Source organism: Trichechus manatus, unplaced genomic scaffold (assembly GCF_000243295.1).
Source record: "Trichechus manatus latirostris isolate Lorelei unplaced genomic scaffold, TriManLat1.0 scaffold00074, whole genome shotgun sequence".
NCBI lineage: Eukaryota > Metazoa > Chordata > Mammalia > Sirenia > Trichechidae > Trichechus > Trichechus manatus.
In genome coordinates this window covers 7,540,421-7,556,699 of record NW_004444010.1, presented here as the reverse complement: position 1 = coordinate 7,556,699, position 16,279 = coordinate 7,540,421, and the positions used below count along the sequence as shown (strand labels likewise).

Below are 16,279 nucleotides of genomic sequence, written 5' to 3'. Positions count from 1 at the left end.
CCTGCCTTCTCATCCTTGTCCCTGGGCTGGTGTGCCCATTTAGTCTCATTTTATTGTATGGGCCTGTCTAATCTTTGGCTAAAAGGTGAACCTCAGGAGTGACTTCAGTACTGAGTTAAAAAGGGTATCCGGGGGCCATACTCTTGGGATTTATCCAGTCTTTGTCAGACCAGGAAGTCTGGTCTTTTTTTTTTTTTTTTTTTTTAATACATTATGCAGAGTGTTTGTTGTCATGACTAGTTAAAAGTCAAATAACATAAAGAATAGAGATGATACCAAGTGGGTTCTTTCACATTCACAGTAAATGTGTGTGGTCTTCATGTGGTTCTCTCTGCGAGGGCCTACACCAACATGAGAGACTTTCAGAATTCTCATGTCTGATGAGCTCTATGCCAGGTTCCTCATTAAAGTAATAAGTAAATTTCATCTAGGAAAGGGCACCCCTGGGTACACAGAGCAGAAGCACACTGTGCTGGACAGTGCCTTGGAGAGCTAGGTGGTAACTGGGATTCTGAAGAACTGAATTGTGAAAAAGAGTCACGCTGAGCTACTGGCCAGCAGACTATTTTAGGGACATTATTTTATACCAGCAGTTTTCAATAGAGGGTAATTTTGCTTATATCTGCAGACATCTTTGATTGTACAACTGTGATGACTGTGTGTGTGTGATTGGCATCTAGTGGGTAAAGGGAGAGATGCTGCCAAACAATCTTACAATGCATAGAACAGACCCTGCATCGATGGGTTATCTGCCCCCAAATGCCAATAGTGCTGACATTGAGAAGCCCTGTTTTATACTTTACTGTTCTACCTTAAATATCTAAAAAACCAAGACTGATTGACTGGCAATGCCTTTTCTTTCTTTTTTTAAAAATATTTTATTGTGTTTTAGGTGAAAGTTTACACAGCAAATTAGCTGGTGGGACAGTGGTTAAGACCTTGGCTGCTAACCAAAAAGATTGGCAGTTCGAATCCACTAGCCTCTCCTTTGAAACCCTATAGAGAAGTTCTACTCTGTCCTATAGGGTCACTATGAGTTAGAATTGATTTGACAGCAATGGTTTTTTTTTTGAACAGTTTTTATACAAATTGTTCCTTGACAGTAGTTACATTTTTCACAACATGTCAACATTCTCATTATTCCTGTCTGATTGTTCTGTTCCCATTAATCTAGCTTCCCTGCCCCTCCTTAGCCTCTCATCTTTGTTTTAGGGTAAATTTGACCGTTTGGTCTCATATAGTTGATTATTTAAGGCAGCACAGTTCTCAAGGGTGATATTGTTTATTGTATAAACCAATCTATTATTTGGATGAAAGGTGACCGCTAGGAGTGGTTTCTTTTCCAAGTTCCAAGGGTACCTTAGGGCAATAGCCTCAGGGATTCCTCTAGTCTCTATTGGTCCAGTAAGTCTGGGTTTTTTTGGGAATTTGAGTTTTGTTCTACATTTTTTTCCTTTCTATCCAGGACCTTCTATTGTGTCCCTGGTCAGAATGGTCGGTGGTGGTAGCCGGACACCATCTAGTTCTTCTGGCCTCAGGCTAGATGAGGCTGTGGTTCATGTGGGCTGTTAGTCCTGCAGACTAGTTTCTTCTTTGAGTCTTTGGCTTCCTTCATTCTCTTTCGTTCCAGAAGAGTACCAATAGTTGTGTCTTGGATGGCCACTCATGAGGTTTTAAGACCCCAGTCGCTGCTCACCAAAGTACGATGTAGAATATTATCTTTATGAACTATATTATGCCAATCGACTGAGTTTTCCCACAAGACTATGATCCCAAGCCTTCAAACCTGGTAAACCAATCCCACGAGGTGTTTGGTTGTATCTAGGAAGTATCCATAACTGTGCCCTCTATGTGATTTATTATATATACATATATGAATATATATGCAGCACAAACATGTATATACCTATACATACAGATACACCTATACATGCATACCCATATACTCACATGTGCCTTCCTATACAGATATATGCATACATATCAACCTATGTAACCACACACATATTTTTTAGCTGTTATTATTATTGTTGCAAAATTGTATGTTATAGCATTTACCGAAATTGTTCCTTATTCTTGCATACTACTTAGTGTCTTCATTTACCTTGGACAAGTAGTGTGTATTCACTCATACTGGGTATTGTCTTTCCCATCAACAAAAATAACAAGTGTCTACTATGTAGAAAGTGCTTCCCTCTTCCTCCTCTCTCCCATCCCTGGTAATGATCAAAGAACCTTGCTTTCTGTGTGTATACCTATTCTTGACTTTTTATAAAAGTGAGATCATACAATATTTGTCCTTTTGTGATTGGCTTATTTCACTCAGCATAATGTCCTCCAGATTTATCCATGTTATGTTTCGTGGACTCATCATTATTCTTTATAGTAGCGTAGTATTCCATTGCATGTGTATACCACAGTTTGTTTATCCATTCATCCGTTGATGGGCACTTAGGTTGTTTCCATCTTTTTGCTATTGTGAGTAGTGCTGCAATGAACATGGGTGTGCATATGTCTATACATGTCACTGCTCTTATATGTCTAGGGTATATACCTAGAAGTGACATTGCTAGATCATAAGGTATTTCTATTTCTAGCTTTTTGAGGAAGTGTGATACCATTTTCCATAGTGTTGTACCATTTTACAATCCCACCAGCAGTGTATAAGAGTTCCAATCTCCTCACAACCTCGCCAGCATTTGTCTTCTTGCCAATGCCTTTTCTGAGACAAAAGATCATAACTATAATGATCCAGTGATTGTTATACATGTAAAATCAACTATATTGCTGTGAAGGAGAAAAAAAACCCTATGCTTTAATCACTCTCTAGTATACTTTTAGAAAATACAATGCGTACTTTTCTTTCCACTTATTATTAATACTCCTATCTGTTTTTGAGATTGGGTGTAAGAATATCAGAAGTGCCCTTTATATACTGGCCCATAGAAATAGTAATCAGATTTTTATGTGTGTTAGAATTTAGGCAAGTTCTTTAAGTTCTCTGTGACTTGGTGTCCCCATTTCTAAGTAGGTAAGAGAGTTGCTGAAAAAGACCTTCTAGATGATTTGTCCAATCCCACACATTACAGATGAGGAAAATTGAGGCCCAGAGAAAATTCCAGAAACTGGCTAAGAGAACATCTCTGGGTGGAGAGCTGAGAGACACTCTTTGAAAGGAATCTTTCTTATAACAAGTGGTCTTAGTAATGTTCAACTTTATTATTTGGGGGAGGTCTTTTAATTTCAGAGCATTCTAGAAATATCATTAGGTTTTCAATTCTTGAAGATTTTGGGGATATTACCGGCTTATGGTTGGTTTCCAGAGCCCTGCTGGCACAATGGTTAAGAGCTTGGCCGCTAACCAAAAGGTCGGCAGTTGGAATCCACCAGCTGCTCCCTGGAAACCCTATGGGGCAGTTCTCCTCTGTCCTGTAGGGTCGCTGTGAGTCGGAATGGACTCAATGGCAATGAGTTTGTTCATTCGTTTGTTTGTTTTTTGGCTTATGGTTTGTTTCCAGGCTAAAAGGATTTTTAGGCGAGTAGATTAAAAAGGATTTTATTTTAGCTGAGTAATATCTGCTTTCTGTTGGGAAGATTAGGAATAGTATAGATAAAATTCTCAGCACTGTGTTTGTTACAGAGTGGTTACTTACTATATAGTAAAAATTATTGTGGTGTTGGTTCTGACCAGGAGGAATCTTTAAACTTCTAAGTGAATTATCAGTTGTAACTCTGTACCATGTATCACATCTGAAACGTACACTTTTCTAAAGAAGTAGTCTCTTTACGTGTATGTGTTTGCAGAAATGTTTAAACCAGCTATTTTCCGTCCAGAAGCGGGCTTACCTGGGTAAGGGAAAAATGCAGCTCTGTGAGCGATCACGTTGTGTTTGGAAAGGTATGGGGCAAAGGCTTCCTGTTTGTCCTTCTCTCCCTGCCTCCTTTCTTTCTTTCTTATCTTAAAAAGATTAATTTTTATATTTATCAGACTAAATCGACATAGTTGTAAAATTTAGATAATTCTCACGGTCCTCTGCCCCAACCATCCCCATTCTTACTACTTCCTGGAGGCATCTACCCTTAGCTCTTCCAGTTATTTCCTCTGGTATTTACATGTATTTTCTAAATACTATTTGTAAACTGCTATTTCTTGCAATCTGAGACTTCATGAAGGCATAGAAAGTCCTGCCTCATTTCCCCTTTTCAGTCTCGAGATAGTTATATCACACCTGTTTCAGTAACATTAGTAGTCAATGTTTACATTATATTGCTGTATAGCCATTTTTCACTGCCAAATAGTGCACTGTAAGTACACCTGTTTTCTAGCATAACTCGTTGTTTTTCCTGGAATTAAAAGTTGCTTTATTTATTCATTTTTTAAAAGTTCCTTTATTTTTTATTTGTGTAGATCTCTATGAAACTATTAATGTTTTCCATAAATCGCCTCCTAGAACTTTGTGCATATTTATTCCTCAGGCTTGTTTCCCAGCAGTAACAGAGAATGCTAATAGAGAAGGTATCTATACTATTCCAGTATCCTAAGATATTTTTCACTGCAAGAAACTGACCTGAAGAACTCTAATTGATTATTAAGGCTACCTTATCCCTTCTAGTTATGGCATCTAGTGCCAATTTACCAATTTGGCAAATGGCGAAAATAAGGAAGCAAGGATAGAAAATCTACATCTAAAAAAAGGAAATATTACTGAGATTGTCAACCACCTTTCTTCTAAGAGCAAATTATTTAGAAACCTGAACAGTACTAATGTTTCTATTTAAACATTTTAATTAAATCATACTTGAAAGAGTTAAGAGTCGGTGGAAATGGTGCTGGTTCATTTTTTTTTTAAATTTTAACCCTCAGTGATCTTTTTTTAGTAGTGCTCAGCTAAGTATTTCTAGTAACCTTGTGGTTCTGCATGCAACTGCAGGTTTTCACAGCTAACACAAAGGCAGGAATTTATGGGAATCATCTGGCGTCTTGATACAACATTGTGAAGCTCTCTTGCTTTTATCAGAAGCCCTCTGATCACAGACCACAAGCCACCTGGGTGGGCTCGGTTCCTGTTGTTCTCGTCATTTTCAGTTTGATCACAAGTGGAGTGGTTGAAGAGATGAAAAGATAGTGGCCTGTGGTTTGCCTTAGCGGGGTCTTTTGATGAGAACTTAAAATTTAGCAGAAGATATAACCCTGACCTCAGATAGTCATGGGTGAAGGTAGTCAAAAGTAGTAACTCTGCATGCTTTGGTATAGAGATAGTGAGGAAAGAGCCAAAATCAATAAATCAACAATAAACATTTATTGCTAAGGACTCAGAGTAGGGCTTATGTCTACCAAGTAAGTGCTGGTGTTATAGACATATTGGCAAGAATCACTTTGGTTTTAAAATCTCAAATGACAGAGCAAATATACAAAGCACGAAGTAGTATCTGTGTGTGTTCTTCACAAGATCTGTCATCTACATTTAGGTCTGGCACACGTATGTTTTTTATTAGAAAATGCCATTGAATAATATTTCAATATTCTTGTTTAAATTATTACAGAAGTTCTCTTTTTTCTTTTCCTCCCCTGCTCTTTGTAATTCCATTTTATCGTGGTGACCATGTTCTTTCCCACTCAGCTATCTCTTCATACCTGCAAGGATAAATATTATGTTTCTGGGATCACAGAGATATGTAGAACTGTTTTTAGTTTGCTTCTTGTAGGCTGCAGAGATGGAGTCAGAGATGAAGCCTTCCATCTTAAAAGGTTCAGTGATGTAAACTATTCCATACTCCAACCAGAGGTGAAGATTCATCCTACTGGTCTTCGAAATGACAACTGTAAGTTATTGTTTAGATAGTAAATTGAAAGGTAGAAATGTTGAAATATACCCCATGCTCTGGCATGAATTTGAAATTTGATTCTGGAAGAATCAGACTGTCCTTTGTCCAAATGATGTACCACGCAAATATGATTTATATAGTTGGTTTTTCTTTCTGCAATTTTCATGTTCAGGGATGGGTGTTGGTGTTGGTGGTGGGTTTGAGAAATACACTTTTGGTTTTACTGTGTTAAAATGAGTTGTCCTGACAGTGGCCTATTCTTATGCATGCATGTTTGAACACGGGTAAATCTGATCGTTCAAACAACCACACTGAGTCTGCTTGTTACGTGCCTAGAATTGCAATAGGGAATGCTGGCCACACAAAATAAATTCCTGCTGCTTGCAGAGCTTGTAATGTAGTTGGAGAGGCAGAACTAACCCACGTGGAACAGCCACAAACAAGCCAAAGTAGAGCATAAATAATGAATTGTGGGGTGTAACTGTAAGGACTGTAAGGAGCTCAGCAAACTTTGCAGTTGTCAGAAAGACTTCATGGAGATATTTACACTTGAGCTAGGCCTTCAGAGATGGGTAGTACTTCAGGGGATGGTGGAAGGGAGAAGAAAAAGCATTTCTGGTGTTGTTAACAGCACGAGCACTTCTAGGTGTCGTAAATGAGCCGGTGACCACCTCTTCTAGATATACTTTAGTTGGGTGTTGTTTTTGGTTAGAAGTGTTGGTGACATTTACCAAATAGATAGCCTAGGTCCAAGAATATCTCCATAAAAATCATATGCTTTTAATTTTTAGTGATCTTTTGGGTGAAGTCCATGTGTCCTAATAAATGATTGATGAAGTTGCTAAGTTCTCTAAATGCCTTTAAATAAGTATATTTGGGCGTAAAGGATAAGCATTATTGCTTATTATTAGACTGGGAGTTCTGCCACCAGATTCTATTTCAATTTTCAGTTTTGAACTTCTAGCAATCTGCTTGGATCCATAATTCTATTTTCCAACTGACTGTGGGGAAGGTATTAACCTTTCTCCTGTACTTACAGTGTTTATTTGAAAATATTTTAATTTGACTGTATTATGAGCCTAATTTGAAGTGCTTTTCTTATAGATCTGAATATTTTAGACTGGAATTTTCAAAATCTTGTTGCTATAGCCCTTGGATCTTCTGTATATATCTGGAAAAGGGAAAACAACAATGAGATTGAAAACATAGACTTAAGTCTCACTTGTAACTATATATCATCTGTGTCTTGGATAAAAGAAGGGACCTGCCTGGCAGTTGGCACCAGCGAGGGAGCAGTGCAAGTACTGGACAATTTTTTTTCTCATAATGTGCTCTCTGAAATTACTGGGCTAAAATCAGCTTTTAATAACAGGTTAATATAAAATAGAAACCAGATTGGGTATTTGAAGCCATGGGGAGTGAGAGGGTATACCATTCTGGCTCTTTCTGAGTGGGATATAAAGATACTCTGCTTAGTTTTCCCCCATTATCTTTCTTCTTTTTTTCTGTCTCTTTATTCTTATCTTTTCTCTCAAACTAGAGTTGGGCTTGAAGCCCCAGTTTTGGAACTTTGGACAGAGGAAGATAACCTTCTAGTTCTCCTTTCTTGTCTCAAGCCATGATCAGGAGTAGAGTTATAAAATGAGTGAATTTTGTTCTGACAAGGTCTCTGAGATGAAGATTTTTCAAGTTCCCATTGATTTAATTTCTCAGATATCATTATCATTATTGCTTATTATAGCAACAGTGTAAACAATATTTCCCATATGTTAGGTAACTTTGGAGGGCCACAGATGACTCTCACTGCTCCCTCATCTCTGCGATGATCATTGGATGCTGTGAAGGTTATGTCACGATTTCTTCACAAACTTGTCAGTTCTCATAGAATATCATCTCTAGCTGGCAGGAAAGCAGTATCTTAGCAGTAAATGAAATTCCCTATTCTATGAAGTGTCCAGGTACCCAAATTTTACTAATATATTTGTTGGTAACTGTACGTGGACTTCCAGCCTTGGTATTACCACAATTTGGAAGGAGCTAGAGGCAGGGATGTGTTACCCAATAAGCAAGGTACGTGCATGGGCTTACTTACTAATGTGTAGTTCACATTTTCACCTGTTTTTCACCACATCAAGGATTCATGTGAAATTGTGCACTACAAGTTAGTAAGTAACCACAAGTAAGCCTGTGTGCATACCTTGCTTATTGGGTAATATGTCCCTGCCTAGAGATGTGATCAGGAGAAAGGCCTGGTGAAAAATCAGCCTTTGGAAACCCTGTGGAGCACAGTTCTACTCTGACACGCATTGGGTTGCCGACAGTCGAATTGACAGCAGCTGTTGGTTTTAGAGGTGTGATAGTGGTTCCCAGCCCTTGGCTGCAAATTGGAATCGCCTGGGGAGCTTTATAATAAACACCATTTCCCAGGACTCCACCCCCACCATTATATCAGAATCTCTGGCTGCCATAGCATTTTAGATGTCCCCCAAACAAACAAAAAACCCCAAAACCCAAGAAACCAAACCCATTGCTGTCAAGTCAATTCCAACACATAGCAATCTTATAGGACAGAGTAGAACTGCCCCACAGGGTTTCCAAGGGGCGGCTGGTGGATTGGAACGGCCCACCTTTTGGTTAGCAGCTGAACTCTTAACCACTGTGCCACCAGGGTTTCCTATGCCACCAGGGTGAGTCTAATATGCAGTCAGAATTGAGAACTGCTGGTTAGAGTTAATGGTTCTGTACTTCCACTTAGTACCTAAGAACTGGCTATATCAACATTAATTGGCTATAAGGCCTTTGAGAAGACAGTGGGATGTGAAAATACCAATGCTACATAACTCTGCTTGCCCTTTTTTTTTCAGTTATGGGATGTGGTAACTAAAAAGCGGCTGAGAAATATGCTTGGCCATTTATCAGTTGTTGGGGCTCTGAGCTGGAATCACTGTTTCCTCAGTAGGTAAGAAGTATCTTATTGGAGTCAGTTATGTTTGTATCAGCAATTGACGATCGGTGCAGAGTGAGCAGAACAATAATATTAAAACCAAGACCAGAAACAAAATGGGACATTCGAGCTAGTACCCATTACGATCCTACCATCTCAGGTGTTCAGCTCTTCTGGTGACGTAAGTGTGCCAGCGGCCACACATACTACCATGCCTTCAACACCTGCCAGGATTGGAATGTGAGGCTCAAGAATCAGTGAATTTTCAGATAAAATGTGAAACTGTTTTCAAGCAAAAACTCTCTCTGCCAAGTAATACTTGTTAGAGGGATATTTTGCTGAACTCAAGTATTTATTGCTATCGGTACCAATACTTTTAGAATATATTAAGCTTTCTAGGTACATTTCCCATTCACAGAACTACAGAGGTTAATCTTTTAGATTATCTAGTTCCAACTAAACCAAACCCGTGGCTGTTGAGTTGATTCTGACTCATAGCAACCCTATAGGGCAGGATAGAACTACCCCATAGGGTTTCCAAGGAATGGCTGGTGGATTCCAACTGCCGACCTTTTGGTTAGCAGCCTAAACTCTTAACCACTGTGCCACCAGGGCTCCTTATCTAGTTCAATGGTACTCAAACATGGGCGTGCATCAGGATCACCTGGAGTCTTGTTAAAACACAGTTAGCTGGGCCCCAACTCTGGAGTTCCTGATTTGGTAGGTCTGGGGTCAGCCTGAAAATTTGTATTTCTAATTTCCCAAGTCATGTTGATGTTGCTGGTCCAGGCACCACACTTTGAGAACCACTGATTCTTCCTTTTAGAGAATAGGAAACAGAATCCCGGAAAAGCTAAGGGTACAATGGTCCCAGAAAGAACTCAGGTCTAAAATTGGTCTAAGTCTATATTGTGTTTAATATCAGCCATTCATCTTTATACTCTGTTTCTTGAGGTAGATTTAAGTTAGATAAATTTCAAAGCCTTTTATAATTTCTTTAGCCCAAATGTAAGTTTGAGATTTTAATACTATTTGTGGTTATAGGCCAAACTTAAAACGATTTAAGCAAAAAGGCCTATAACGGCCTAAGTATTCACTTTGAGAAGTTGTTGGAGTCAAGTCACTTCTGTACTGGAGTTCCATTTCCAATCTGCATTGTTAAGTTTTGTTCCATTTCCCGTGAGGAATATGAACAGGTCCTTTCTTATGAACAGGTCCTTTTGGACTGCTCTGTGCACTGTGTTATACTCTTTATGTGTGTGATCTTATTTTAATCACTGTAATAACACTATAAGGTGGTTTCCTACTCTCAGCATTTTTTTCCATGTAAGTAAACTAAGACATTAGCCTGAGATCACATGGTTAATAAGGGGAAGAGTCAGGATTTGAATGCAGATGGTCTAGCTCCAGAGCCCATACTGTTTTTCTTTAAATTTTTATTGTGTTTTAGGTGAAAGTTTACAGAGCAAATTAGTTTACCATTTGTTAGTTTGTACATAAAGTGTTTGATGACATTGGTTGCATTTCCCACAATGTGTCACTGTCTCCGTTTCTGGTCTGGGTTCCTCATTTCCTTTCTTCTGGATTTTCAACCCCTTCCTGCCTTCTCATCTTTGCTTTTGGGCAAGTGTTGCCCTTTTGATCTGTATAGATGATTATTCTAAGGAGCACATTCTTCTTGTTTATATTATGGGCCTGTCTATTGTTTGGCTGAAAGGCGGTCTCTAGGAATGGTTTCAGTTCTAGGTCAGAAGGGTGTCTTAGGGACATAGGCTTGGGAGTTCCTCTAGTCTCTGTCAGATGAGTAAGTCTGGTCTTTATTATGAATTTAAATTTTTTTTCCTTCATTTTTCTCCTGCTCTGTCCAGGATCCTCTGTTGTGATCCTAGTCAGAGCAGTCGGTAGTGGTAGCTGGGCATGATCTTGTTATTCTGGTCTCAGGAGGTTGTGTATGCTGTGATTCATGTAGTCCATTAGTCCTTTGGACAAACTGCTCCCTTGAGTCTTGGTTTTCTTCACCCTCGTTTGCTTCATAGGGGAAGAGGCCAATAGTTGTATCTTAGACTTAAAAGCTTGCAAGATTTTAAGACCCCCAGATGTCCAGAGCCCATACTGTTAACCAGGATGCTCTTCAGTGTTGTGCCTCAGTAGTTTTTAAAAATATGATCCTGGACTTTGAGAAATTTCAGAAATATCTTTATTGTAGGAAGTTATTTACTTGCTTCTTGGAGAAAATTAAATTAGAAAGAGTTCCTTGTCTTTAAAAGAGTGATACAATTCTCATTATTAAGAGTGGATAGAGACATTATCCACTGATTTTGAATCATATTGCAGTTTGCTGGTACATTCAGATAATTTTATACTCTTTTTACATGTTAGTAGCATTAGCAAGACTAATAGTGAATCTATAGATTAACAGAAATTAATCTGTTGGAAAAAGGAAATAATAAATTTTCATGTCTAACATTTTACTATAAATATAGACTGATACCATTTAATTGAGTTAATATAAAATATTCTGAGTTCCAGGAAAGTAGTATTTCCTAGGTCTAGTACACAAACCACTACCTGGGAAAATCTGGTAATCTTAATGGCTGCTTAAATTATATTAAAGTTATTAGATATGTTTATCCAAGGATATCTTCATGACCTTTTATTTGAAACTCTGTCAGACAAATCTATTTAACTTGTGGAAAGAACCACCCAGGCAGAATACTCCATCCTTATTAACCCAAGGAATTTCTGCCTGGGTTTTGAATCTGTCAGAAGGAATCTTTCAGTAGTTTTGCTTTGAACTATGTGTTCCCCCATGTCCTCAAATTCTTATGTAGTCATATGACTAAATTTTTCTGTCATGTAAACCTGCCCTTTACCTCTTGTGCAGTGGCTCGAGGCTGGGGCACGTGTATCACCATGATGTTCTGGTAGCCCAGCATCATGTTGGAATACTTTACCACAAGCAAGCTCTGTGTGCTCTGAAGTGGTCACTGGATGGCAAGCTGCTTTCCAGTGGCTGTAGTGACGGACTGTTGACTATATGGCCCTACGATCCAGGTGCGAATGCACAGGGTCAACCACTAAAAGTTATATCCCAATCTACAGCAGTCAAGGTAAGAAATGCAACAGCTTTCTATGTGTCCTTTTACTTAGAGACTACTGGGTATCCTTCACATACAAAAATGAAACCATTAAGCCAATATTTTGAGATTTTTCTTCCCCCAGAATTTGTTTAGGATTTTGCCATTACTCACCTGAAAGGAATCCTATTTATACTCCTCATGAGTCAGGATTTTTTGGCTGTAAGTGACTGAACCAAAGTCAAGCTTGAGCTTAAGCAAAAAAAAAAAAAAAATTATTTTCTCATGTAATTGGGGAGTCCTGGGGTACCTAGCTGTTTCAATCTTGGCTGGATCTAGGACCTTGAGTAATGTCATCAGCGCTCTGTCTTTTTCACCATCTCTTGGATCTGCTTGTCTCTGTTTAGTTTCATTCTTCATTAAGACTCCATTTTGTGGGCAAGATGGCTCTTGACAGCCTCAGATTCACTTTCTCCCAGATGGAGATGGGGAAGAGACCATCTTTCCTTACAACTCTAGTAGCAAAGTCTCAGGGAGGATGCTGGTCTGTCTTTGATCAAATTCTCATCTCTGAATTGACAAATACCAGCAGAGAAACGGGCACTCTGACTGTCAGGCCTGGGTTCCATTGCCAGAAGAGGGAGGAGAGTGCTGCAGAGCTAAACCAATATTCCACTATGTTCTGCATAATAATTTCTTAGCATATTAAATTCTTATTCTAGTAAAAAATATCCTTACTTTCCTTCTTGACTTTAGGATCAAAGATGTATGTCTTGGCCCCAACATAGTCCCAGAATATTTATCATTCATAATGCAAAGAAATGATTTTACTTTATTAATGATAAGCAGATTTATGAACAATATGAGAACTTAAAAGTTATCCTACAGTTTCCTAATATAGGATGGAATATGTAGTGCTGTTGCTTCCGCATAGTGCTGGCCCAATAGCTTTGGCTTGTGGTTTTTAATGTCCATAGGACATTGAGAATGATCTTAGGTCCAAATTCCCATTGTTAACAACTTGAAAAAAATCTAGGGAAAATGTACATAAGATATTTGAAGTTATTACTCTTCTGACAGTAATCTTGTTTTTAATATATCCTGATATTAGTGCATGGTTCTGTCTAAAAACAACATACAAAAACAAAACAAAAAACCAACAGATAAAAACCCAAACCAATCAAAACAAGTTAACTTCTTAGATGCCTTGTTGTCAGCAATTGAATGAATTGAACTACTAAATGAAAGTCGTCTTCACTAAGACAGGTTCTGGAAACTGGCACAAACCAAGCCTCATGGAAGCTAAAACTTGGGGAATCACAAGAACAGTCACTAGGGCAATGACTCCTCACGTTCTACCATATAATCTGTTTTGTAATTATTGCAATTTCACTAGATGTAAAATAACATTTTAAACATCAAGTTATCTTAGTTCAGGATGAAATTAGTGTATTCGTTTGATGCAGGTGTTGTAAAAACTTGCCACTCTAGGAAAACTTTGTCAACATTTTTTTAAAATAGTGCTTTAGATGAAGGTTTACAGAGCAAATTATTTTCTCATTAAACAGCACACATATTGTTTTTGACATTGGTTGCCTATATCAACACTTAAATTTGTTGTTGTTTTTGAGAATACACACAGCAGAACATATACCAATTCAACAATTTCTACATGTATAATTCAGTGACACTGATTTCATTCTTCAAGTTGTGTAGCCATTCTCACTCTCCTGAATTGTTCCTCCCCCCATTAACATAAACTCATTGCCCCCTAAATTTCCTATCTGTTGAGTTGTTGTTTTCCATTTGATACCATATAGACAGTTTTTAGAAGAGCACAATGTTCAAGGCAGTATGTCAGCTAGTTTGAACCTTGGAATCTACCTAAAAAATAATTTGTCAGAAACAAAAGACACTCAAGAATACATTAATTACAGTGTTCTTTACGATAGCAAACAACAACAAACAAAACACACAAAACCCAAAAATTCATGCCATCCCATACCAGTTCAACCTAATGCAAACCAGACCAAATCAAACCAATAAAACCAACCTGAATCTAGGAATAGGAGAACCAAAATTAATTAGAATACAACAACATGATGGAATGTTATGGAACTGTTAAAATGATAATTCTGAAAAGTATGTTAAACATGAAAATTATTTATATAAGTAAAAATAAAAAACAAAACAGTATATACAGTGTGTTTGCAACTTTATAAAATATTTTTACATATAGAAGATAATATGCAAAAATGAGAGTCGTTATTGGGATGACTGATAAGGAGGTACAGACTAAAAAAAAAAAACAAACCTGTTGCCGTCAAGTTGATTCAGACTCAAAGCGACCCTATGGGACAGAGTAGAACTGCCCCACAGGGTTTCCAAGGAGCGGCTGGTGGATTCAAACTGCTGACCTTTTGGTTAGCAGCCGAACTCCTAACCACTGCACCACCAAGGCTCCTTAGATAAATATAATTGAACTATTTATTAAAATGTTCTTTAAAGTTATTGTTACTAGTCTTTTCAATTATCAAAATAAATATTCAATTATACTAAGTACTATTTTTCAGAGTTAATTGTAATAACGTATATTAAAAAAGGTAATTTTGTCTTCTGAAATGCATGGGATTTTTTGAGTTGTGAGCAATCACATATAACTATTTCTCTTCTATTCTCTTATATGATGACCACCTAGAGCCTAAGGATACAGGTAGATGAACCAGAGAAAGGCTACATTTCATAACCAGATTATAGGGGCACATGGGAGCTACTCTAGCCTCAGATTTTTGCTCCATAGGATATGTTGAACGTAGTCTCCAGCCATATTATTACATCACTTTTCTATGTTAAAAATATACACAATTGTTATAATTTGAGGAAGAGTTTTGTTAGGTGCCATCACCTTCGGAAGGGATTTCGAGACCCTGAGAAGTAATCTCTGGAGGATGCTATTGCTTCTGACTTTGGATTGGAGGCTCCAAATGACCCACCACTGGTGCAGACCTCTGGGATTCCTGCTTACCTGGGTACATCACATGAGTTCATCTCCTCCAAGAGTGAACTGCTGTTTGATTCTTTTGAACTTTAAAGGCCATGGATTGGTATCCCTGGGAGTTGTCAGTCCTTGCTGTTGGAGGAGGAATGAAGGATGGACATTTACTTATCTTGGATCTAAACACTGGGGAAAGCATCCAGTCCCCAAGTACAAATTCACAGGTACATATCTCCTCTGGAGTTCACTGCCATTTTGATTCTTCTAGAATCCTGTGAAAATATTTTGTGGTATAGCATAGAACCCAAACAAACCTGCCCTTGCCTACTGAGTCCATAAGAAGTTTCAGTTCTCAAGAATTTCTTTTCATAAAACCTCTTCATCTGTGAATCCAAAGTTTATTTAAGTTGTGTTTTATTTCTTCCTTCCTTCCTCCTTTCTTTCATTTTTTCACATTTCCCTTCTTTCTCACCATTGCTTTGACTGTGAAATTTGAGAGCAGTCTGGCCATTCCTGGCTGATGATCACAGCTCACTTAAATTTGTAAGTTCATTGCACCAAACCCTATTAGAATACTTAGTGCTTTGTTTTCTTGGGGTGAACTTTCCTAGAACTAATATAATTCCTAAAACACCTTAACTCCAGCTGTGAACTGGAGGATGGGTGGTGGACGGAGCATACTCTGTAGAACCAGTATATTCACAATGAATCAGAAATACCCATAGTTCTGCATTTTTTTTTTGTCATTATTGCAGATTTGCTCCCTTATCTGGCTACCTAAGACAAAGAAGATTGTGACCGGCCAAGGCATTCCCAAGAATGACGTGACTGTGTGGACCTATCCCACTCTGGCCAGGTCGGGTGAGCTCTTTGGTAAGTAATGGGTGAATAAAAGTAAATGGGTGCCATATACCTACAGCAAAGTAATCTTTCATTGTCAGGAAAAGCAGAATGAAAGATTTTCTTCTTGTGGCTCTTTGAAGTATATATTTTATCAGAGGAAAAAGGCCTACACCCGCCCCACCTCAGGGAGGGCATAGACTAGTGTTGTGAGTTTGACTAAGTTTGTTTATCATTTAAAATCTCCAAGTCTTTTCCTCTTTGTGTATGTGTATGGATGACGCAGTGATGCCCTTGGCATCATGGAACCATGGAGTTGGCATCACAACCCATCTTACCTCCTTTGAGAAAAATCAGCAGTGCTGGAATGTGTGGGAGATAAGGAAGCATGGAAGAGAGATACATCGCTGTATGTGGAGAGGCCACTAAAGATCCCTAGGCTTCTTCTGGTGAGCACTGGTCCTTTCAAGGCAGACTGCTATTCTTTTTCAACCTAGTTCTACAAACTATTGTTGGGTACTTCTTGAGAGTAAGCCCCCATGTTGGGGAACAAGACCCAGACCCTGTTCTCAAGGGTCTTGAATCCTCTTGGGTGCA

At 38.4% G+C, this 16,279-nt stretch overlaps 1 protein-coding gene across 1 annotated transcript in view; it reads left to right on the top strand.

Moving 5' to 3' along the window:
- The window catches only part of CDC20B (cell division cycle 20B), a 48,300-nt gene extending 32,577 nt beyond the window's left edge, over positions 1-15,723 (top strand). Inside the window, 7 exon segments of the mRNA XM_012556686.1 lie at positions 3,805-3,898; positions 5,707-5,823; positions 6,931-7,127; positions 8,691-8,785; positions 11,655-11,880; positions 14,941-15,066; positions 15,598-15,723. Of these exon segments, the coding sequence (XP_012412140.1) occupies positions 3,805-3,898; positions 5,707-5,823; positions 6,931-7,127; positions 8,691-8,785; positions 11,655-11,880; positions 14,941-15,066; positions 15,598-15,723 (981 nt within the window).
- The last annotated feature ends 556 nt before the right edge of the window (positions 15,724-16,279 follow it).